The sequence below is a fragment of the Ostrinia furnacalis genome, unplaced genomic scaffold (genome assembly GCF_004193835.3).
Source record: "Ostrinia furnacalis isolate ACB-3 unplaced genomic scaffold, ASM419383v2 OfSCF5068, whole genome shotgun sequence".
NCBI lineage: Eukaryota > Metazoa > Arthropoda > Insecta > Lepidoptera > Crambidae > Ostrinia > Ostrinia furnacalis.
The window spans coordinates 75,208-99,145 of record NW_021135307.1 but is presented as its reverse complement, the minus strand read 5'-3'; the positions used below and the strand labels follow the sequence as shown (position 1 = coordinate 99,145).

At 40.8% G+C, this 23,938-nt stretch overlaps 2 protein-coding genes across 4 annotated transcripts in view; one reads left to right on the top strand and one right to left on the bottom strand.

Moving 5' to 3' along the window:
- The first annotated feature begins 244 nt into the window (after positions 1-244).
- The window catches only part of Dhx15 (DEAH-box helicase 15), a 41,315-nt gene continuing 17,621 nt past the window's right edge, over positions 245-23,938 (top strand). For both annotated transcript variants that reach the window (XM_028315224.1, XM_028315223.1), the window contains exons 1-6: positions 245-396; positions 2,757-2,881; positions 3,583-3,864; positions 4,550-5,105; positions 8,752-8,887; positions 9,791-9,969. In XM_028315224.1, the coding sequence (XP_028171025.1) occupies positions 347-396; positions 2,757-2,881; positions 3,583-3,864; positions 4,550-5,105; positions 8,752-8,887; positions 9,791-9,969 (1,328 nt within the window). In that variant the 5' untranslated portion in view covers positions 245-346. The remainder of the gene's footprint in view (positions 397-2,756; positions 2,882-3,582; positions 3,865-4,549; positions 5,106-8,751; positions 8,888-9,790; positions 9,970-23,938) is intronic.
- Positions 17,824-19,268, bottom strand: LOC114360501 (uncharacterized). Of its 2 annotated transcripts, none has more exons than XM_028315226.1 (2): positions 18,325-19,268; positions 17,824-18,014 (listed from the first exon to the last, which is right to left on the bottom strand). In XM_028315226.1, the coding sequence occupies exons 1-2, from the start codon at positions 19,141-19,143 to the stop codon at positions 17,946-17,948; spliced, it is 888 nt and encodes a 295-aa protein (XP_028171027.1). In that variant the 5' UTR covers positions 19,144-19,268; the 3' UTR covers positions 17,824-17,945. The 2 variants fall into 2 exon arrangements, with proteins under 2 accessions (XP_028171027.1, XP_028171026.1); XM_028315225.1 differs by having other exon boundaries at positions 17,926-18,006; positions 18,317-19,268.

The window sequence follows — 23,938 nt, the reverse complement described above, 5'->3', positions numbered from 1 at the left end:
TCACACACCGATCTTATTTATTTTTATCGTCATTTATTTTTCGAAATATATGATGAAACGTGTAATGCATACAATGAAACGTTTTCTATCTAATTTCTTTTTTTATTGCAACTAGTAACGCAAAGAAATAAACCACTTACCATTTAGAACTGAGCTATATCAAGAAAAGCTCAACTGACTAAATCGAATGTATCGGACATCACTAGTCTTCCATAGAGAATCGATTTATTTTTCTTTATTTCAAAATAATTTCGGACGCCATTTTGTGCGTCGCGTTTTCTTCTGAAAATCAGCGGAATTTTCACGTGAAATTCAAATAATTTGTCTTCTAGGTGTTTAGTATAAGATGTCCAAACGTCGGATTGAAGTGATGGACCCTTTTATCAAGAAAAAAAGGTCAGTATTAACAAATTTCCTAATTCTTTGGTACCTCAACATGTTGATGGTATACCTACCATGCTTGATTTCGAATGTTTCTTTGTTGTGGTTGAAATTACCCCCAAATGTACAACATTTTCTCTATTACTACTTGTATCGTAATTAGCGCCGTATAGGTTAGTTACTTTTAATGTCAACTCACAATTTTCGTGAGTAAAAACAAACATACCGGTCGCTAAATGTAAGTTTACCACTAGATGCTCCTCCATTTAAAATTGACGTTCACATTTCCTGTAAAGCAGTGGGTTCGACTCCCTAAGTATTACAGTTATTTCAAGTACATATACTTGTTTGATGCTGATAAATAAGCCTTAAGATTAAAGATAAATCTAACAACCTTGCCCAAATCTAATTAGCTAGATAAAATGCCATTTTTCCATTTATAATCCTCTTCCTAATTTGTTCTATTTCCTCATGTAAATCTATTTTCACGTCAAGTAAAAATTTAGTACATTACTGTTACTTTAAAATCAGATAAATTGCAACACATTGTGCTAATTCTGTATTATTTGATGAAACGGTAATTTGCTCAATTATAGTTACTCATGTGAAGAATTCAAACATAATTCTACTGTATAAAAAAGGAAGTCCACTCGACATCGGCAACTATAGACCTATCAGCCTACTATCTGCAATATATAAACTCTTTTCATCAATACTTCTCAGCAGAATAGCATCAAAAATTGATAACAATCAACCAATAGAACAAGCGGGCTTTAGACCACATTACTCAACAATTGATCACATCCATACAATAGAACAAGTAATGGAGAAATTTAAAGAATTTAATAAACCACTTTATTTGGCATTTGTGGATTATTCCAAAGCATTCGACAGTATAGTGCACTCATCCATATGGACTGCTCTAAGGAACAACGATATAAATAAAACATACATAAATATCATCAAAAACATCTATTCCAAAAGCGTAAGCAGAGTAAAACTGGAAAGACAAGGAGAAGAGTTCATAATTGGAAGAGGAGTGCGGCAGGGAGACCCGCTCTCTCCTAAACTGTTCATAGCTGTGCTGGAGGACATTTTCAAGAATATTGATTGGAAAAATAGAGGCATATGGATAGATAATAATAAATTGACACACCTAAGGTTTGCAGATGACATAGTTCTATTCAGTGAATCAGCTACAGACTTAGAGAAAATGTTGCAAAGTGTGAACTATGAAAGTATAAAAATCGGCTTACACATGAACGCTTCTAAAACTAAAATCATGTCAAACAGTCCTAGGAAAACAATAAAAATAGAGGAAAAACCTATAGAATATGTAGATGACTATGTATACCTAGGCAAATTGGTGTCATTCGATACAAACAGCAACGAAAACGAACTAGACAGACGAATAGGTGTAACATGGAAGAAATACTGGGCACAAAAAGAAATCTTAAAAGGGAATTATAACTTAAATATAAAAAAGACAATAATGGATTCCTGCATTCTCCCAAGCCTAACTTATGCTAGCCAGACATGGGTCTTTACGGAAAGAGTAAAAAACAAAATCTCCTCTTGTCAACACGCAATGGAGAGAAGTATCTTAAAACTAAGAAGAATACAAAAGACTAGAAACACAGACATCCGTATGAAAACTAAATTATCAGATGCTCTTAAATTTAGCCTAAAGCAGAAGTGGAACTGGGCAGGTCATTTGGCAAGATATAAAGATAAGAGGTGGACCTATCAAACAACAAAATGGCAAGGCCCAAAAGGCAAAAGAAACGTAGGACGGCCGAAGAAAAGATGGGCCGATGACATAACAAACAAGGCAGGGAAAAATTGGATGCACATAGCCAGCGACAGGGAAAGGTGGAAAAAGATGGAGGAGGCTTTTACCCAAGTGGGGCCACAAACAAGAGATATAGATTAATTGAATCAAACTGTAAAAATGTGGAATATAAAGCTGTAATAATAAATAATAATGTGAAGAATTTCTTGTATCAATGTTTTGTATTATTGTGTAGCCCTTCAAGCACCAGAATCGAGACAATAGAAATCAATTGTTACACAGTCTTTTGCGACCACTTAATTGATGTGGTAGTTACGTTTTGTACCATCAGTTGAGTGGTAGTGCACACTGGTTTCGAATTCAAAAAGAACTACCTATTAAAATTTGTGAAAACTGTTTTGGCAAATGTGAAGTTTAATTAGTAACTCTATGTGTGCTACTGTTTGTTTTCCTAACAATAAAATAAATAAGCACAAGTTCATCGCCATCAATAAAAGAAGAATAAAATAAATACCTGGGACTGTATCCTCCACTATCTGTATTGATATTAGCCTGCATAAAATATGCAATCGTTATTCACCAGAGAGGAGAAGGCAGCTGCCGCAGCCAAGTCGGGGGGCAGCGGGGAGTCGTCAGAGCCCGCGGCCAGCCTTGGGAGCAGCATGCCGCCTACTACTACCAGCACGCCTGGGATTAACCATTTTACAGGTACGATCCAACTAAACGGCTTTTGTTGTCACCACTGTAAGGCGGGTTTTAGAATCACGCTAACCGTCAGCGCTAACAGATCAATATGTATGTAATTGAAGGAAACGTTTTTGAGTGACGCTGACCGCTCGGCGCCGACGTTTCATACATTTTGGCTGTCAGCGCCGACGATCAGCGTGCGTCAGCGCGATACTAAAACCAGCCTTACTCGTGTTTCCACCACTGTAACTCCTTGATTAAAACTTAAGTCCTTCTGAGTATATGATAGAGTAAGAATTCCTACTGAAATATTACAGGCTATGATGAAGTAGTTTGGGGGAAATCGTCCTAAAACCAGATTTGCTTTGAGCTGATTCCTCTTTAGCCTATATGCCATTTATGGCCATTAAGTTCGTCTATTTCACTGTATTATTGTAAAATAAAATAAACGGTCTTAGGGATAAGGGCCCATAATATTCTATTTTTAAGTTCTGGAAGCAAAAAATCCAGTATTGCAATACTTATGTCACTTTACAATCAAAGATAGATTTACTTAAATGACTAGATTCATAGACAGGGTGTTGGTATTATACATAAACCCCCTTACTAATCAGTTTAGTATGGAAATGTCATTCTAAAACAGTGTTCAATAACTGTGCAACTTTTTATTAGTAAGTGGGTAACAGTTTTATGTTATTACAAATAAACTGTACCCTCCACAGGTCTTCCACACTCCCAGCGCTACCACGAGCTTCTCCGACGCCGGCTCGGACTCCCAGTCTGGGAATACAAGAACGACTTCATGAGACTCCTCAACACGCACCAATGCGTGGTCCTCGTCGGCGAGACGGGCTCCGGCAAGACCACTCAAATACCGCAGTGGTCGGTGGAGTTTGCGACGGTGACCGCTGGCAAGTCGAAGGGCGTGGCGTGTACGCAGCCACGACGAGTGGCAGCTATGTCGGTGGCTCAGAGAGTGGCTGAGGAGATGGATGTGGCTCTAGGTATGTGACAATGTCAGTTCTAAGGGCGCTTTCAAATAAGACGTTTTGAGTCGGACGAACACGGAGAATTGTATGATAACTGCATTAGAATAAAAATGACAAATTATAGACTAGCTGCAGTCTTGAGAACTACGACTGACCCTTGCTCAAAACGTCTAATTTGAAAGCGCCCTAAATGTAAACAGCCAAAAGGCCTTTGGTCCTAGGAATAGTTCTACAGTCCTATACAAATAGTCCGGTCGAAATTTGTAATTTTTCACTAATGGACCAACTGCTCGTCTACACGAATACTTGTCAATGTCTTCCATATTCACTGCAATTTATGATGATATCATCCAGCTAAATAGTCTTGGGAGAATAATATAGTCAAAATTGCAATTTAGTTGCAAGCTCTTTACACGGGTGTGTCTAATTTTCCTTAAGCAAAAGCTTGATATAAGTTACCAGTCATAAGACCATGTATTTGGTTCTAGAATCTTCAATCTGGTACATTAGAATCAGGTGATACTTTGAAATGAACTTTATGTGGATTCAAACTATGATCTTATTATAATGACGCGATTAATGAACCCAAAGTTTCCTGGTTAATTTAATTACCTCCAAAAACCGCAAAATATTTAAAGCCTCTAATAACATTAACTTCATCATCATTTTAATTCTTACAAATTACATTATCTGTCCACAGGTCAGCAAGTCGGTTACAGCATTCGTTTCGAAGACTGCTCTGGACCACAGACAGTCCTCAAATATATGACAGACGGTATGTTGCTCCGAGAAGCCATGTCAGACCCCATGCTAGAACAATACCGAGTGATACTCCTCGATGAGGCCCACGAAAGGACCCTAGCCACTGATATTCTCATGGGGGTCTTGAAAGAAGTGATAAAACAGCGAACAGACTTGAAACTGGTCATTATGTCTGCCACATTAGACGCTGGGAAGTTTCAACAGTACTTTGACAATGCACCACTTATGAACGTGCCTGGGAGAACGCATCCGGTAGAGATATTTTACACACCGCAGCCAGAGAGAGATTATTTGGAGGCAGCGATCAGAACAGTCGTTCAGATACACATATGCGAAGAGATTGCGGGTGATATATTGCTGTTTTTGACGGGACAGGAAGAGATAGAAGATGCGTGTAAAAGGATCAAGAGGGAGATAGACAATTTGGGGCCAGATGCTGGGGAGTTGAAGTGTATACCGCTGTATTCGACGCTGCCACCGAATTTGCAACAGAGGTAAGTTGTTACAGCTTACTACTTGTAACTGTGTGATTTCGGACTTACATTATTAATGTTCTTAAGCCTAATCAATCTAATTCTGTACTTAAATTCGTCAAATTTAGTCGTTAAAAGCAAATAAACGAAAAAATGATATTAATTTACTAACCTTTTGGTTACAACAAGTTACTTAAGTGATAGTTTTAATTTCTAAATTCGCTTTACGCTCCGGCGTATTTAGTAGTAAGGCTTCGCCAAATATAACGCGTACTTACTAGGGCATGCAAACCGGTTAACCGGATAACCGAAAAAACCGGATAACCGACACAATTTGGAACTCGGTTTTTGTCAGTTATAAATCCGGGTTTTTCGGTTTTTTCGGTTTTTCTTCTACGATTTTAGATAATTTAATAACTCATACAAGAACACGCTTCTTTAGTCATATCAATAAAAACAATTATTGTAATGCAATGTGGAAGCGGTACCAAGGCTCCAAAGTGTTCGCAAGAGACAACTCTATTGGGCAAAGCCAGCTGACGAAGCTAACGACGGCGGACGGTAGTGTAACGTCAACAAAAGCCGAGGTTCTGGGTGAGATCGAGAGGTTTTATGGACAGCTATATACCTCGGTCACCAAACCCGTTGATAGCTCAACTTCAGATCCAAGAGCTAAGCTAACTCGACACTATACCGAAGATATCCCGGACATCAGCCTATACGAGATTAGGATGGCTCTCAAACAGCTAAAGAACAACAAGGCACCGGGTGATGACGGAATAACATCGGAGCTTCTGAATGCGGGTGGAACACCGATACTGAAAGTCCTTCAGAGACTCTTTAACTCCGTCTTACTCCAGGGAACTACGCCAGAGGCATGGAACAGAAGCGTGGTGGTGCTCTTCTTCAAGAAAGGTGATAAGACCTTGCTGAAGAATTACAGACCCATCTCGCTTCTGAGTCATGTCTACAAACTGTTTTCGAGAGTCATCACGAACCGTCTCGCGCGTAGGTTCGATGACTTCCAGCCTCCCGAACAAGCCGGATTCCGAAAAGGTTATAGTACCATAGACCACATCCATACGCTGCGGCAGGTTATACAGAAGACTGAGGAGTATAACTTGCAGTGTTACAATCTCTCCAGCGGTGCCGTATTGACTATCGGTATATCGAGGTGCTGAAGTGCTTGTACAAAAACGCCACCATGTCGGTCCGAGTACAGGAGCAGAGCACGGGGGCGATTCCACTGCAGCGAGGCGTTAGGCAGGGAGATGTTATATCTCCGAAACGGTTCACCGCTGCATTGGAAGACGCTTTCAAACTCCTGGAATGGAAAGGATTCGGCATAAACATTAATGGCGAGTACATCACTCACCTTCGGTTTGCCGACGATATTGTAGTCATGGCAGAATCGTTGGAAGATCTTGGCACAATGCTCGAAGACCTTAATCGAGTTTCCCAACAGGTAGGCCTGAGGATGAACATGGACAAAACGAAGCTTATGTCGAATGGCCATGTTACGCCCTACTCAGTTTCAGTTGGGAGCTCAATTCTCGAGATTGTCGACAAGTATGTCTACCTCGGACAAACGATCCAGCTAGGTAGGTCCAATTTCGAGAAGGAGGTCAATCGTCGAATCCAACTCGGCTGGGCAACGTTTTTAAAATAAAAACCGAAAAAACCGGTTTTTCCAAACCGCTCGGTTTTTGCATGCCCTAGTACTTACGCGGCGTAGAACGTTAGCCTGACGTCGCACTATAGCACCAAATTGTATTGGTAGAATTTAGAACTTGGCGTCAAACCGTCCTAACGCCGTGACAGAGCAATGCGTACTGCTAGCGCCATTATTCTAAATATGGTGATGCTAGCATTTGCCTGCGGGTTTCTGACGTCTTGTCTCTCATTTCTCTATCACAAGGCTGATTTTTTTTTTTATAATAAACAACTTGAAAAAATCGTGCTGTCTAAGGCGAGACTCGAACCTACGACCGTTCCCTTGCCGGCTGTTCGATTTTTTCAAGTTGTTTATTTAAAATTTAGTTTGAGAAGCTGCTATTCGCTAAAAATTTTTAATCCCAAGGCCACGTTAATATTTGTAAGCACTATTTTAATGGTGACTGAATTAACGCCTCGTATAAAGCCTGGTTCGTGAGCACGTAGAATTTTGTCCAATGACCCCAAGCTACCCATCCTTATCGCTCTCGCGTAATTATACACCGTGTTACTTTGCATTCTTGCCATATTCACAGAGATAAAAGTAGGGAACAATACCTATTATATTTAAGATAAACAAGAGACTCCCATAAAGAAAGTACACTAAGATTTTAGTAAATTTGGTTTTTCAGTACAAATTGGAATAAACCAATTTTGTCTCGCACGTTCTACAGGTGCAAGTGGAATAAACCTAGTGGGCGTGGCCTAGTTCTTAATTTTATGGCTCTGGGTACCAGCCTTTTTATCCAGTCATAATAACTATTTTAAAAAACTCTTCAGTTGATTTCAGATTTTCCTTTCTACTTTACGGGCTTAGGACCGTCAAAAATACGTAATAATTAATAGGGTTTCAATTAATTTACAACATTGTACCCTATTTTTACAAATTAATAAATTAAGTATGAAATGAAATCACCTTATTCACAATTAATTATTTATTTATAAGTTCCTACTTACAAAGTTTACGTACTGCGAAGCAAGTGTTCAAAGTGACCTCCGTTCTGATGAAGGCACAGTCTAGCACGGCGAAGCGTAGGTTTTTCGCTTTAGTTTTCGCAACACAAACGTTTTGTATCACAGTTTCACTAAAACAATCCTTTCATGTAACGCGTTTACACTGTTTATCTCTTTTGCGCATACCAGTCGTTTCAAGTCACTCCAAAAATCCATTGGTGTCAGGTCCGTGGATCGTGGTGGCCAAGCTACTGGACCCCTCGTCCAATACACTGTTCACCAAACGTATTATTCGCGCACTTGACGTCCTTATTGTGGGGGAGCACCATCCTGCTGGTAGTAGAGCATTTGGTGTAACACTAAGGGTACGTCATCAAGCATTTCGTCTAAGACGTCTTGCAGACACTCCAAGCACCATTTTGATTAAATTATTCGTTGTTTGAATACACTTCAGTCATTTTTGTATTATTTTTAACGTGATTTGTGTTTGATGGATTTTTCAGTTTTTTACAAGTGTCAAAAAGACAATAGATTGCAATAGATATTTAAAAATACAATAAAAAGTAAAAAAGTCTCCATCGCCATCGCCAACAAGTGATGTGCATGCGTTACGATAATTAGTGGTGTGTTAAACAGATTGTCGATAAAATAAAATACTCAAGATTAAAAAAAAAATTTTTCGGGAATTATTTTTTTAAGGATTTGTGTTCAGTATCAGTAATATAGTAACCTCTGTAAATATGGCAAGAATGCAAAGTAACACCCTGTATTGCTGTCGCGACTGGGCGACGGGCGCCCGCAGTGAGTGTGCGAGCGCGACAGCAACATAATTACGCGCGAGTGACAAGGATGGGTAGCTTGAGGTCATTGGACAAAATTCTACGTGCTCGCGGACCAGACTTTAGCAGTTGCAGTTGCGTTTCACCGTCTTTTCTGGGCCTAACACTAACATATTCTGTTGTTGTACCTATAAATAAATAAACATTGCACCCTTCCCCAGGATATTCGAGCCAGCGCCGCCCAACCGTAGCAACGGCGCCATTGGTCGCAAAGTTGTGGTGTCCACCAACATCGCCGAGACCTCGCTCACTATCGACGGAGTGGTCTTCGTGATAGACCCGGGATTCGCTAAGCAGGTACGTTATAAAGGACTATTCAAACCTGAGCGATATTCGCTGCCGCTGTGGGTAGAGGTACATACCGCGCGGGTTTCGCTCAGGTATTTAGTATCAAGTATCGCGGCTACAGCGACCTGAGCGATATTCGCTGCCGCTGTGGGTAGAGGTACATAGGTAGACGGCAGCGAATACCGCTTAGGTCTGAACAGTATTATTACCGCATACCCACTGGGTTTTCTCTGCCGCAGACGGTAGCGAATACCGCTTAGGTCTGAATAGGCCTTAAAGTCATAAAAGTAATTTAGTTATTAAAATTTTCTACTCTAAAAATCTAATTGTCTAAGGTGAGAAAAGTAGTTTATTTTTAAACAATAAGATGCGTTTTTAAGCGCTTTTACACGTCCCAATATTATTTAGAATCTACCACTTCTTCGGGACAGTAATGGGCTAGTGCTGAAGTAGTGCAAGATACTCAGTCACTGTTGTTACCACATTAATTTATGAAGAGGCCATTTCTAGTTGTGGTGGCAATGAAGAAAACCCATAATAGATTCTAAAGTACAAGTTTTTTTATAATTAAATACATTTAAAATATTGATCCTTCGAGCCGGATATAATGTATGTTACATGTTGAAACTCAAAAGACGATAGCCGACTCGTTATCCAAGGAACTCTGGTTTGGTCCCCGCCACTGCTCGACTGTTGTGGTGAACCTACTCGTAACAAGCATATTATTTAGCTTACTATGAGAAGTTAACGGAAAAAAATCTAATATGCCTGGATGCGGACAGCACATCACCGGCCATTGTGAAATCCTTGAGGGATGCCTTTGTCCAGCTTTGGACATCATTTAGCTGAAACGAATGATTGCTGAAACTACCTGATGCTGTTAATAATATAATCAAATTATTTTGCCCACAGAAAGTATACAACCCACGTATCCGAGTGGAATCCCTCCTCGTCTCTCCCATCAGCAAGGCCTCCGCACAGCAAAGGGCGGGTCGCGCTGGCCGGACCCGTCCTGGGAAATGCTTCCGACTGTACACAGAGAAGGCTTACAAGCACGAGATGCAGGACAACACCTACCCGGAGATATTGAGGTTAGTGGGGGCTACAGTTGAGGTCAGTGGGAGATACTATTGAGGTCAATGAGAGTTAGATATGCTAGAAGGGGGGTAAACACGGGCTTGAAGGGGCAAAAGGGACTAGGGGAGCTAAATACGAGCTAGGGGGGCTAAATATGGGCTAGGAAGGGCTAAACACGAGCTAGGGGGCTAATCATGAGCTAAAGGGTTACATACGAGTCCCCGCCGAGTCTCTCTTATGTTAGGTTTCTATATTCAATCCTAACCAAGTGTAAACGCATCGAATATTGTAGACATTTTATCTAAAACTGAATTCAATTTGACAGTTGGAATCCGGATTTGGACAAGGATTGAATATGAGAAACGGGCATTAGTCTATCCCATCAATAACGCCTCAATCAGGGTGTCCACATTCTGGAAAGTCAGGGAAAGTCAGGGAAAAGTCAGGGAAGCTCATAGCAGTCAGGGAAAGTCAGTGAAATAGAGGGGTCACCTGGAAAGTCAGGGAAACATTGAGATTTTGTCTACCAAAACACTGTTTGTCTCCCGAAATTTCCCAGTGATTGTAAAATGAGGGATTTAATTAATTTATGCTCTAGAAAGACCTTTGATCTTGACTATCGAAGCATTTTTTTTTTCAGGTTTGGAGTGATCTACATTATGAATTTGTTTTTAGTCATAATTATATTACTCTTTGGTGTCTACTCTATTTGTGCGTGTATGAGGGTCCNTCTACATTATGAATTTGTTTTTAGTCATAATTATATTACTCTTTGGTGTCTACTCTATTTGTGCGTGTATGAGGGTCCATAAGATAAAAGAAACGTACACTTTAGATGATGATTTATTAGACACTGACTTGTCACATAAGATCTCAAACAGTTTTGTATAACGCTTTACATATTAGGAATACGTATGAGTAATCTCGCTAATGCCCGCTACAATACATCCCCCTTTCTTAAAAATAAAATACATGGTTAAACATTGTAACATAAATGGTTACATAGATGGTTAAAAATACAATACCTATACAATTATGCTTTAATTAAAAGATAACACTTTTTGAAATAAGGTAATAGTTAATAGTAGGTACCTACATACATGAGTATACATAAACGAGTAGATACACAAAATACGATTACACAATTATACGATTACACAAATGACTTTTTTTTTTAAATTTGCGCACTTTTGGAACTTTGCACTTTCACTTTTTCACTTTCACTTTTTCACTTTACACTATCACTTGTTGTGTGTGCTGGGCGTGAGGGGAGTGGCTGATGAAGCCTGACTCTCCTCTGCGTACTGCTAGCACAGGAAGTTCTTGAAGTTCTCTCCTTACGTATCTTCCATAGTTTCTTTTCACTCTCTTCCAATAGAAATATGCGATAATTATGATGATGAAAATGGTAATAAATATCAGGTAAAATTCCATTCTCTCTCTATCCATTTGTGTAGCGGCGGCAGCGGCGGCACTATTTCCGGCTCCGGTTTGGGCAATTATGATTTTTTCGTCAGCAACTTTACTTTGACTTTTTCCCATTGTAGATAGAATCAATTAGCAAAAGTGATTCGTGATTACGGGGCGAAGCGCACAACAGGTTTGACTATTCGTCCCGATCTTGTGACTTTGGGCTCATTGTTTACATTCGTCGTTGCCTTATTTGTCGCAACGGGATCATCGGGTAGCACGACCTTATTTGTCGCGTTCGCTTGTTCATCAATATCTAGCATAAATGCAGGTTTTAATCGATCTATACTAATTATTTTTTCTGTCTCTCCTTGCAATATTTTAAAATATTTATCAGTCTTGCAAATAACCTTATACGGACCTGTGTAAGGTTGCGTTAAGGGTTTAGTCACTGAATCACATCGGACAAATACGTAGTTGCACTCATGTAACTCTGGATGTACAAACATTTTTCCTTGTTTAACATTTCGTTTAGGCACAGATGACAAGTTAACTATCTTGTTTCGTAACTCCTTTAAAAAATCAGGGCTATTGGAAATTTCTCGCGTATTCGGCTGAAAGAAATCTCCCGGTAGTCTAATGGTTTCTCCGTATACCATCTCGGCTGCGCTTATCTGAGTATCTTGTCTTATGCTTGCTCGTAACCCTAGCAATGCTGATGGTAACTCTGATACCCAGTGCTCTGTGTTTCCTCTACACATAAGTGCTGCTTTCAAAGAGCGATGCCAGCGTTCCACCATACCGTTCGCTTGAGGGTGGTACGCGGTAGTTCTTAATTTCAAAATGCCCATTCTTTTCGACAGTTGGTTGAATAATGTAGACTCAAATTGTCGACCTTGGTCTGTCGTTAAACGCAAGGGACATCCAAAACGTGCAATCCATCCTGAGTAAATAATATCGGCAACTGTCTCAGCGGTAATATCCTTAACAGGATAAGCCTCTGGCCAACCCGTGGCTCTGTCTATCATAGTTACTAGGTATCGATAACCATTGCAGTAAGATAGTGGACCCACAATGTCCATGTGTAGATGTTCAAATCTGTCACTATTTTGGAATTTTCCTAGTGGTGATACAGTATGTCTTTGAACTTTGGACTTCTGACATTCGAGGCATGACTTAGTCCAAATCGAGATGTCTTTGTTCATTCCTTTCCAGAAAAATCGATCGGCGATCATCTTGCGTGTTGTACGTATGCTTGGGTGGCTTATTTCGTGTATGGCTTTGAAAGCTGATACGCGAAACGCTTGTGTCAAATATGGTCGGGCCGCTTCTCTAGAAACTTCGCAGTAAATCGGGATGATGCAATTTGGAATAGATATTTGTTTAAAGTGTAATGTCCTCGATTGCNCTATACTTACGAAGAGGAATGTATCAGCCAGACAAAGGTTACAGGTATTTAAATATGAGTTGGAAATGGTAGAGGATGACGTCCATCAGTGGACTAATCAAGAACTCTTTAAAAGCCTTTAAGTAAGGCAACACCACATAATGTTTAATGTATTAAGGTTATTATATAAGATAAGGTGTCTTTGTTGGCTATCCTTAATCTACTCTATCGCATTGGGGTAACCTGTAATGTTAGAGCTAAGATTGTTATTAAATAAATAAATAAATAAATAAAGGATGCTTACCTCTCCAGTTCCTTCTCCTCGCCGGCGTAGGCGCGCACGGTCTTGATGGCGGTCAGCGCCTCCTCCACCACGCGCCCGGCCGAGCCGTATGCCTTCACTTCTTGTTCGGAGCATTTTGTTTGGTACTGTGAACATAAAGGCCTGTTAGTAACCCAATAATTTACGGCAGATCACTGATTCTTATCGCAAATGGAATACTTTTGGCCCAGTTGAAAGCCTGCTTCCTTCATTTTCATCATTAGATCATCCACTGTAAGATCACAAACCTTTAAGCCTTGGATTCTATGGCAGGATTTGGTCAAAACTTCCCAGTGACCAAATGGATTACTTCTTTTCAACAGAAAACGTTCACTGCGGACAAATGTCTCCCCCCAAAGATTTCTTCCGACGAGATTCACTTCTACTCAGTCGTAGCACTCTTGATAGAGTGATCGTGGAATTGTTGTGGGCGGATGCCGCTCGCAATCTTTCCCTAATGCAAATGGTGGTCAACTAGATGCAATCGTGCCGAAGACCGCTCATAGCAGTCTTGATCAGATCTGTCCATCGCATTAGCGAGCTTCACGAGCCAAACTAAAGGTACCTTGGACACGACGGCGGCGACGAGTATAGCGACAGGCACGACGGACAGCCCGGCGAGCGTGAGCTGCCAGCCGTAGTACAGCGACAGCGCGGAGCCGATGACGACGGTGCCGCACAGGAAAGCCGTCATCGACACGTGCTCGCCCACGCCTGCCTTCAGCTTGTCCATGTCTCTGTGGGAGCAGAACGAATGAAAGTATATTCGTTGTAAATCGTAGGTTTACAGAGTTGGTAAGTAAGTTGATAGGCAGATGATTGAGTTTTGTATAATGAACCAAGCATCCTAGAGAAGTGGTCTGGTGCTGGTGGTGCTGATTGTTACGTCTGTCGTGGTTAACCAACAATCTGTCTAGTTTAACTACTTGAAACGCGTCATGGCATTTCTTTATTTCGCGACATAGGCCTTTTTAAAAGAGCCATGACACGAAAGCCGCGGTGTGGACAGTTTACGGTGACCACAACAATTAATAACTAACGATTTTCTTGATTATCGAACACTTTTTAGGGCTAATTTTTGTAGTCAGGTTAATATTTTCAGGGTCTCATACTACATTTACTTTACTAAAAATTTCAAACTTACTCTGTGAGCGCAGTAGCGAAGTTCATGTCAGTGTTGGTGTCGAAGAAAGCGACCTCCTGCGTGATGACGGTGCGCAGCAGCCGCAGCCGCAGGCGCGACACCTGCAAATCAAATCAAATCATTTATTTGTAAATCAGGTGACGGAATTCAGTTGGTACTTAATGAGTAGAGCTCTATGTTTGGCCTATTAGTGGCGTACAAGGTCTATTCCAGTTTGATCACCCAGGTGAACAAGTGAACTCCAAGCGACAATTAGGTGTCCGGTCATTTTATCCATGGGTGATCAACACCCATGGATAAAATGACCGGGGTGATCAAAGTGGACTCCAGTTTAATTAATATTTTAGTTTCCTTTGATCACCTTTAAATAAATTACACCACTAAATAGTCACATAACATGTCAAATTTGTTTGTTGCGGTTTTTAGAAAATATCAAAAATGTTACAAAACAAAATATGCAAGTACAATAATTGGACATGAGACTATTCAAAGGAGGTGTAATTTATTTAGAGATCAAAGGAAACTAAAATTTTAATAAACTGGAGCCCACTTTGATCACCTGGGTGATCAAAGCCAGGTGATCAAAGTGGAATAGACCGCGTACAAAGTCTCAGATAAGTAGAGATACAAATAAAACAACACAACAATGAAAGAGTCTTTGTTAGCTTGGCAACACTTCCTCAACCCTTAACCAGGCAGGTGGAAAGTTTATTTCCTAACCCTGGTTTGTTAGCAGTGGCAATACGCTTCCTTGAGGCAAGGTCACGCGTGAGGCGTGAGCCGTGAGCAGTGCTGATTGAAAAGTTTTTTTGGGCATTGGAAATGACAAAAGCTTAACATTTCTTAAGGCTAACTAAGGCCCGGTTTCCACCAAGACGAAGCGCAGCTGAATTCTGTCAATATCATTCAATCTGAATGTGATTTGATTAATTTTGATTGATTATTCAAAACATTTCACCTTGGTGGAAGTCGGGTCTAACTGAGGGCATTTTAGCATTCATTCATAACTTACTTAGTTCGGCATACTGCAAAGTTTAAAGGACAAGTGTGAGTCGGTCTCATGACATCGGACATAAAGGCGACCATTCATACTTACCTAACAGGTTTCTGTTGTGTTAATAACAAAGTCTACGCATCACCTCATTCATTGAATGAATGACTGAGCAAATATTGTAAACCAGTTCCAATAATGTCGCCGTTTAACCTTTAAAGTCCCAGACGGCATACATTAATGCCATAACAATTGATTATCTATTGCAGTGTTTTTCAACCTTTTTCATGACACGACCCCCCTAGTATGAAAAAATTTTTGGCGACCCCCTGATCGTTCGCTTTTTTTTCATACGTTTCATAATGTTGCAAAAATGATTGTAGGGCTTCAATCCATACAACATTTGCATAATTAGATTTCGGATTAATTTGTCTTTTTAAGATTTTTTTTACTGAGGTAGTTTTTACGACCCCTCGCGACCCCCCTATAGAGGCTTCGCGACCCCCCAGGGGGTCGCGACCCACAGGTTGAAAAACACTGATCTATTGTGTCTAGATTCGCGGGCCTTGAAGGATTAAACTAGTTCTTTAGTAGCACTCTACATTTTAGCATCAGAAACAAATAGGTATAACATTGGATGTTCTCCTTTCCAGAAAAATCGATCAGTGATCATCTTGCGTGTTGTACGTATGCTTGGGTGGCTTATTTCGTGTATGGCTTTGAAAGCTGATACGCGAAACGCTTGTGTCAAATATGGTCGGGCCGCTTCTCTAGAAACTTCGCAGTAAATCGGGATGATGCAATTTGGAATAGATATTTGTTTAAAGTGTAATGTCCTCGATTGCATCAGGTTTTTTAATTCGGCATCGTTACTTTGTTCTCGGGCTAATTTTTGGTAATCGATGGGTGAAGGCATGTCAATAGATGCGATGCGAGATAATGTATCGGCTACAATGTTATCAATGCCACTGATGTGTTGAATTGATGTACAAAATTGCATAATAAAATCGAGGTGTCGTATTCGTCTCGGCGTGTCGTTTTTTCCAACTGTGTTTTTCATTAACGAATATACTATCGGTTTATGATCAGTATAAATCGTTAAGGGTCTGCCCTCTATAAGATGTCTAAAGTGTTGTATCGCCATGTACATTGCAAGTAATTCCCTGTCGTAGGTACTATAGAGTTGTTGTGTATTGCTAAGCTTCTTAGAAAAGAAACCTAAAGGTTTCCAAGTATTGCCATCTTTTTGTTGCAATACAGCTCCGGCACAAGTATTTGAGCAATCTGTCATCAATGATATAGGGGCGTCCGGCGATGGAAATGCTAGCGTGACAGCTTCCAAAAGATTTTGTTTACTTTTTTCAAAGGCTTCGATACTTTCTTCGGTCCACGAAATAATAGTTTTGTCTTTTTTCTTTGAATTATGTAGGTAGTCATTTAATTTTGCATGTATTTCCGATGAATTTGGCAGGTGATTTTTGTAGAAATTAATCATTCCCAGGTAACGACGTAATTCTTCTACTGTCTTTGGCCTAGGAAATTCTGAGATGACCTTGACCTTTTCAGGTAACGGCTGCAAACCATCTTTCGTCACACGGTATCCCAAGAAGTCTAGTTCCGTTTTGCCGAAGTCGCACTTTGCTAGGTTTATTGTAATACCATATTTGTCGAGTCGTTCAAACACTTGTCTGAGGTGTTGTTTATGATCAAATTTTGATGACGATGCAATTATTACGTCATCTAAATATATAAAAATATTGGGTAGTCCTTGTAAAACTTCATCATTTAGGAATCTTTGGAAAGTTTGAGCGGCATTTCTCAAACCAAAGCTCATTCTCGTAAATTCATATAATCCAAAAGGTGTTGTGATTGCAGTTTTTTCGATATCACTGTCAGCAATTTTCAAATTATGGTAAGCTCGTTGTAGATCAATCCGTGAGAAAATGGTTTTTCCGTTTAACAAATAAGTACAATCTTGGATGCGTGGTATTGGGTAGCGATCGGGTTTCGTTATCGCGTTGAGTTGACGATAGTCGCCACAGGGTCTGATTTCACCGTTCTTTTTATTCACTATATGAAGAGGGCTCGCCCAACAGCTTTTCGAAGGACGACAAATACCCATTTCTTGCATACGTTGAAATTCCTCTTTTACTTTTCTATATTTGTCAGGTGGCAAAGGTCTCGGTCGCGCGAAGACAGGCGATCCCGTTGTCTCAATATGATGTACGACAGAGTGACGTGGCGCATCCTTGAAGCACATAGGTTTGGTAATGTTCGGATATTCCAATAACAAATCACTATATTCACTATTGCAGTCTATTGTTCGTATTGAAAAGTTATCACTTAATGTCACTGAGGCGATAGAACATAGGTTGGTAACAGAGTCTATAAGTTTTTGTTTGTTCACGTCCACTAATAACTTATGATTACTCAAAAAGTCAGCACCGAGGATTGGTTGCTTGACATCGGCTATCACAAATGTCCAACGGTATGGTCGTCGAAGTTTAAAGTCTAAATCGAGAGTTTTAACACCAAACGTTTTTATTTCTGAACCATTCGCTGCATACAGTTTATAACTATCACATTGTCCAAAATAACGTTGTTTTTGAGTCACTGGTAAAACAGATATATTTGCCCCTGTGTCTACTAAAAATTTAAGTCCACTGTTATTGTCCAATAAGGTCAGGCGGTGAACAGGATTGATGGTGCAAATCGCCGCCTCCGACTGCACCACGTTTAGTTTTCCTTTTGTTCAGGTTTTTTCCACGCACACGGTTCCACACATTTAATTGCTCTTTGTCTAAANCCAATCTCAATAGTTCTTCTTGATAGTAAACATCTAGGTATCCCTTTTTAGTTGCTTCCAATGTTTCTCCGTTTGCTATTTTTATACTTATAATGTTTTTTAAGTCTACTACATCCTTGAGGTATTTTTCATAACTTGCTTTTATAAAGTGTTGAGTCGCACCCGAGTCCACAACAAATACTATTTTTCCATTTTTGCCATCACATGCCAGTGCTTCATTTGTGGCACTGAACATGAATTTGCTACTCTCTGCAGGTTGTGCTGTTTCATTATACTGTGTTCTTGTAGTACCTCTATATCNTGTCTAAATTTATGATGATAGTAACATAGCCAGCCTGGACTGTCCGGCGTACGGCGGCTCATGTTACGGGCACGAGACGTCGAACGTGATCTCGAGCGATTATTGTTAAACCTTTTATATTGATTTCGACTTCTCTCCATGTCTCTGATTTTTAAGCTCAATTTAGCTATTTCGGCCAAAATGAACGAACTGTCACTGAGAGGTGTTGAGTTCACTTCTGCCACTTGTAAAGGTCTTGACGTTTCCATAATTTTATCCGCAACTGCTGCCAGGTTCTCCAGGTCTTGACTCTCACTCACTGCTAGCACGGCACGGACGGAAGAAGGCAAATGTCCTTGCCACATGATGCGAAGAGTTTCGTCAGGAATCTTTTCACGGGCCAAATCTTTCATTCGGCGCAGAAGCTGTGAAGGCTTCTGATCACCTAACTCCATACCACTCAAAAGTTTTTGAAACTGTCTTAACTCTGATTCTTCATAAGCCTTCAATAAACGCTCTTTCAATGCGTCAAACTTTTTGGTATCTGGTGGTTTCAATAATATGTCACTGACTTGCTGGATAACCTCTTTTCCGAGCTTGGCTACGACGAGGTTGAATCTTGCCTCATCACTCAACTTTTGTGGTCCCAAAATGGCTTCACATTGTATAAACCACAGACGCGGCTGGTCGCACCAAAATTCCGGTATTCTCGACGAGACTGTTACTGATGCCAATTCGGTAACTCCGCTGGAGGTGGCAGTGCTGGTTGATGGTCCTGTTTGCGAATTCATGTTGGTCGGGGTCACCACTTTGGTGTCTACTCTATTTGTGCGTGTATGAGGGTCCATAAGATAAAAGAAACGTACACTTTAGATGATGATTTATTAGACACTGACTTGTCACATAAGATCTCAAACAGTTTTGTATAACGCTTTACATATTAGGAATACGTATGAGTAATCTCGCTAATGCCCGCTACATTATATTCGTCTATAGGGTATTCACAATAATATTGATCGTAATAGGACTGTTCTGATTCATCATAATAATAATAATAATAAATACACTTTATTGCACACCAAACAAATAACATAACAGAAGAAAAGGAACACACAAGGTACAATTAGGCGGTCTTATCGCTATGAAGCGATCTCTTCCAGACAACCTATGGTGAGGACAGTTCAGATCATTTAAGTTTGTTTCATTTACATTGTTTGGTTTTGTAGCCGTACGCATAGACACGTCGGTCAGCTGCATACGTGGCGGCTGGACTTGTTGGGCTTGCTGAGCACCGAACTGTGGCTTATAGCCGAATTGAGGNTACGTATGAGTAATCTCGCTAATGCCCGCTACAATTTTCTCTCCCTTTTCTATTATATTTTTTATTGGTTAAGTAATTATTGTTAAACATACATACTATGGTATTAAATTATATCCACGTACTGTCTGTACGTCAGTTTTTTTCTGTTAGTTCCACAAATTTTTTTCCAGTGGTTAGTGGGTTATGTGGGCCTCTCCCCGCCAGAGAGATGGTGTCTACCCTCAAACAACCAGATGGTGTCCTCGGGAGCTCAATAAAATTGAGCGAGTCACTGTCTTAATATTCCCTCTAATAATAACCTTCCCTTTGAATCACACTAATGCTGGCAATTGCATTGAAATCCATATAAATCTAGTTCTAAATCTGTACGACAACAGGAACGGCCTAGTTTTATACCTACTGCTACTAGCGGCCGCCCGCGACTTCGTACGCGTGGATCCCGTTTTTTAGTGAGTGGAGTTTCGTAAAATCCTTTCTTAGCAGATGCCTACGTCATAACATCTAAAGCCCGGTCTGTGAGCACGTAGAATTTTGACCAATGACCCCAAGCTACCCATCCCTATCGTTCGCGCGTAATTATATTGCTGTCGCGACTGTGCTACGGGTGCCCGCAGTGAGTGAGAGCAGAGCAGACCAGACTAATCATAAATCATAAATCTTTAGACAATTTCACACATCGCCAGCTAGCCCCAAAGTAAGCAACTTAATGCTTGTGTTATGGGTGCTAGCTTAACGGATATACTACTTATATACTTTTTTTTTTTAAATACATACATATTATACATAGTAACACCCAGACCCGTCACAGAAATTAAAATTCATCATTTCAATTTCTGCCCGGCCGGGAATCGAACCCGGGACCTCTTGGCATAGTAGCACGTTCTGAACCACTACACCAAAAGACTGTACCTGCATGCCAAATTTCAGCCCGATCCGTCCAGTGGTTTGGGATGTGCATTGATAGATCACTATTGCTGGATTTCTATATTCAATCCTAATCCAAATTATACGGATTTGGATTGTCAACTGTCAAATTTTAATATTTTTGGTCAAAATAACTGCGGTTTTTGATGTTTTTACATTTTTATATTGTTTATAAGACTATTTAAACAATATTAAAGTGTAAATGCATCGAAAATTTTGGAAATCTATATAAATAAAAGAAAGTCGTGTTAGTTACTCCACTTATAACTCAAGAACGGCTGAACCGATTTAGCTGAAAATTGTCAGGGAGGTAGTTTAGAGCCAGGAGAAGGACATAGGATACTTTTTGTCCAGTTCGAAATTTTAAAAAAAGTCTGCTTATTTATTGCCATTAAGGCGGAACAAAGTTCGCCGGGTTAGCTAGTATAATCTAAAACTGAATTCAATTTGACAGTTGTAATCCGGATTTGGACAAGGATTGAATATGGGAATCGGGCGTTAGTCAGTCAAGATGTAAAGAAGAGAGTCCCCTCACCATCCTAGCGGCGGCCCAGTTGGCGAGCGTGACGGCGACGGCGGCGGTGGTGAGCTGCGCCGCCATGATGGCGAGGCTGGCCAGCCCGAACGCCAGCGAGTCGTCCACCAGCGCGTCCATGTGCGCCGGCCGGTTGCCTTCTGCACTGTGGACAGATATCATCATTAGCGGGTTGTTTAGTCTCTACTGCAGTCTTTCCCAAAGTGGGCGATAACGCCCCCTTGTGGGCGCTGCAGGCTTAAAGGGGGGCGGTAAGAGACCCAGAAAAAAATCGGGACGTTGTGTAGGGGCTTGGGAGGCGTCATCTACTAGGAGGACTCTTAGACATCGACTGAGCTCGACTCTTGACTACAAAAATGGGGGGCGCTAAAAATAATTTATTCTCAAAGTGGGCAGTAGACTAAATAAGCTTGGGAACCACTGCTCTACTGTAAGAGCACTACAATCTAATTTACCAAAGGCAAATGGAGGATTTGGCCTCCTCTACTCGTGCAAATTATTCAGCTCATGGAGCAGTTTCGAATAAACGAAGGAAAATGCTTCGTGCGTACTCGTGAGTCTTTCTCTCTGTCTAATCTTCTTTCGCTCTTTCTAGAAGAGAATGGAACTTAAGGAAACCCTTTTGCCCCTACCCAGGATTACACACAAAGCTTATGGCGCAGTTTCATACAAATAACGTAGGAAATACGAAAAATGCATGGAGGTGAACTTTGCGAGTGCTCTCTCTCTCTATCCAGGAGCAAGCAGAATTAAACTTAAGAAAACGGCTCTTGCACCTTGCGCCTACCCTGGGCAAAACGGACATACAGCATTTATATCCCAACGAAAAGGTATGCAAAAGCTGACAGGGATGCTAAAGCTGAGAGGTATGCTAAAGCTGAATGGTATGAAAGGTACGCAAAAGCTGACAAGGAGGCAAAACTAAAAGGTATGCAATAGATGATAGGTATATTCTATCCAAAATACAGCATTCCCCCCCTTCCAAAGATTTAAGCTTTAAGATACTCACAGCGTGGCCCCTCCTCCAAACAGCGGCAGTATGTACAGGTGGCGCGGCGTAGCGGCAGCTTTGTGACGTTGCACGAACAGTGACGTCACCTCGCCGTACGCCACGATGGCGCAAAGCAGCGCGCACGAGCTCACCGACCCCGTCAGCGCGCCCACGACTGTGGCCAGGATCTCCACCGGCCGCGCGTAGCGCCACTGAAAACAAAAACACAAGTTACAATGAGTTTACTATGACAAGTCTCCAACTACGTAAACATTGAGAACTCTCCAACGGCAACGAGTAGCACCACTGCATACACGATAGCCGGTGAAGGGGTCGAACTGGCCGACTCGAGATCCGAGGAACGCGGGTACAAATCTCACCGCCCCTCGACTAGACGTGAGCCCACACTCGTAACACACACGCTTAGCACGAGGGGCTAAATGGTACAAAAAAACACCAGTGATGATAATGCGCGCCGCGATCTATTATCGGTTTTACGCGATAAGCCCATAAGTTTGTCGTCTAAAAAATCATCGAAGATTTTATCCCGGCGCGCATCCTAGTCTGGCAGGATTTAATTGCAATTAAGTTCACAATGACAACTCTCTCATTGAGTCATTTATTTAGCTTTTTAAACCCTACCACTGCTTCAGGACTGTCACTGCTAATGTGGGCCAGTGCTCCAGGAAAATAATATAGGCCAGTGCTGAGGAACACAGCCACTATTGCTACCATAATTACAAATTACAACAATAGGCTAGCCGTGTAGTTCTGGCTGGGTATAACAGGACCACCCCCATTCTTCCCGTGGAAGTGGAAGGCGACTAAGGGACAAAAAAGCGGAAATCAGGCCTCCCCAACCCGTCTGACCAGTGTGGGGAGTGTAAACCAAGTCCTCCATTGCTTCTGGTAAATTGAAGAGGGTCGTGCTCCTACAATGGAGACTACATGACCTGGTGATGATGACCAACATAATTATTGCGTTATTTATACCAACAACAATAGGACAATTCACAATTTATACCAAGAACACCATGACTGATAGTTCTGGAGGCGATGACAGCAAACGTCGTTTATTATCTTTGGCACTTGGCAGATTCATTGGTGCTTGGTAAAGAGGTATTGTACCTTAGAGGATTAACCAATAGGTGATTGCTCTATGGTTCTTCTGAATTGGATATTTTCAAGGATATTTTTTATCCGACTGCGCCAGAAGGAGGGTTATGTTTTTCGAGTGTATGTATGTGGGTATGTATATTTCTTTGGCACGGCCTACAGCCTAAACGGCTTGACCGATTTTAGCCTGAGAGGTATCGTTAGATTCGTCTTAAACGTGAGAGTGACACTAGCTATATTAAAATTGAAAAAAAATCAATTTAATCTTCAAAAAAATATTTTTTTCTCAGAACCTATCGAGTGGGGTATCAAAATAAAGTGGTTTTTATTTAAGTAGCTTACAAAAATGTACCTATGTTATTATCTTTTTAGCTCTAATTTTTTTTACTATGTTTTTATAATTGCTTATTTCCCATAAAATAGAGTCAACGTAATCTTGAACAAGGTTTAATCACCTATAGTTGCGTCGGTTCAGCATGCAGTGTCAAGTCTTCCTGTACACGCAATCTGCTATTATTAATCTCAACTGTAGTAATCGAAATCGATTATAGAAATAAAACTGTATCTGTGATTAGCACATTATAATAACTATCAATAATGAAATAGCTTTCTGAGAAATTAATTCATTAGTTAACCGCATGACTACATCGTGCGTATGCGAATCGAAATTAAGTATTTTAGCACCTAAAAGGTTAAACCCGATGACAGTTATAAGATACTAGCTTTCCGCCCGCGGCTTCGCCCGCGTGGAATTTT

Coding starts and splice junctions, on each gene's coding strand:
- LOC114360501 (XM_028315226.1), bottom strand. CDS start 19,143: ATGGACCCTCATACACGCACAAATAGAGTAGACACCAAAGTGGTGACC.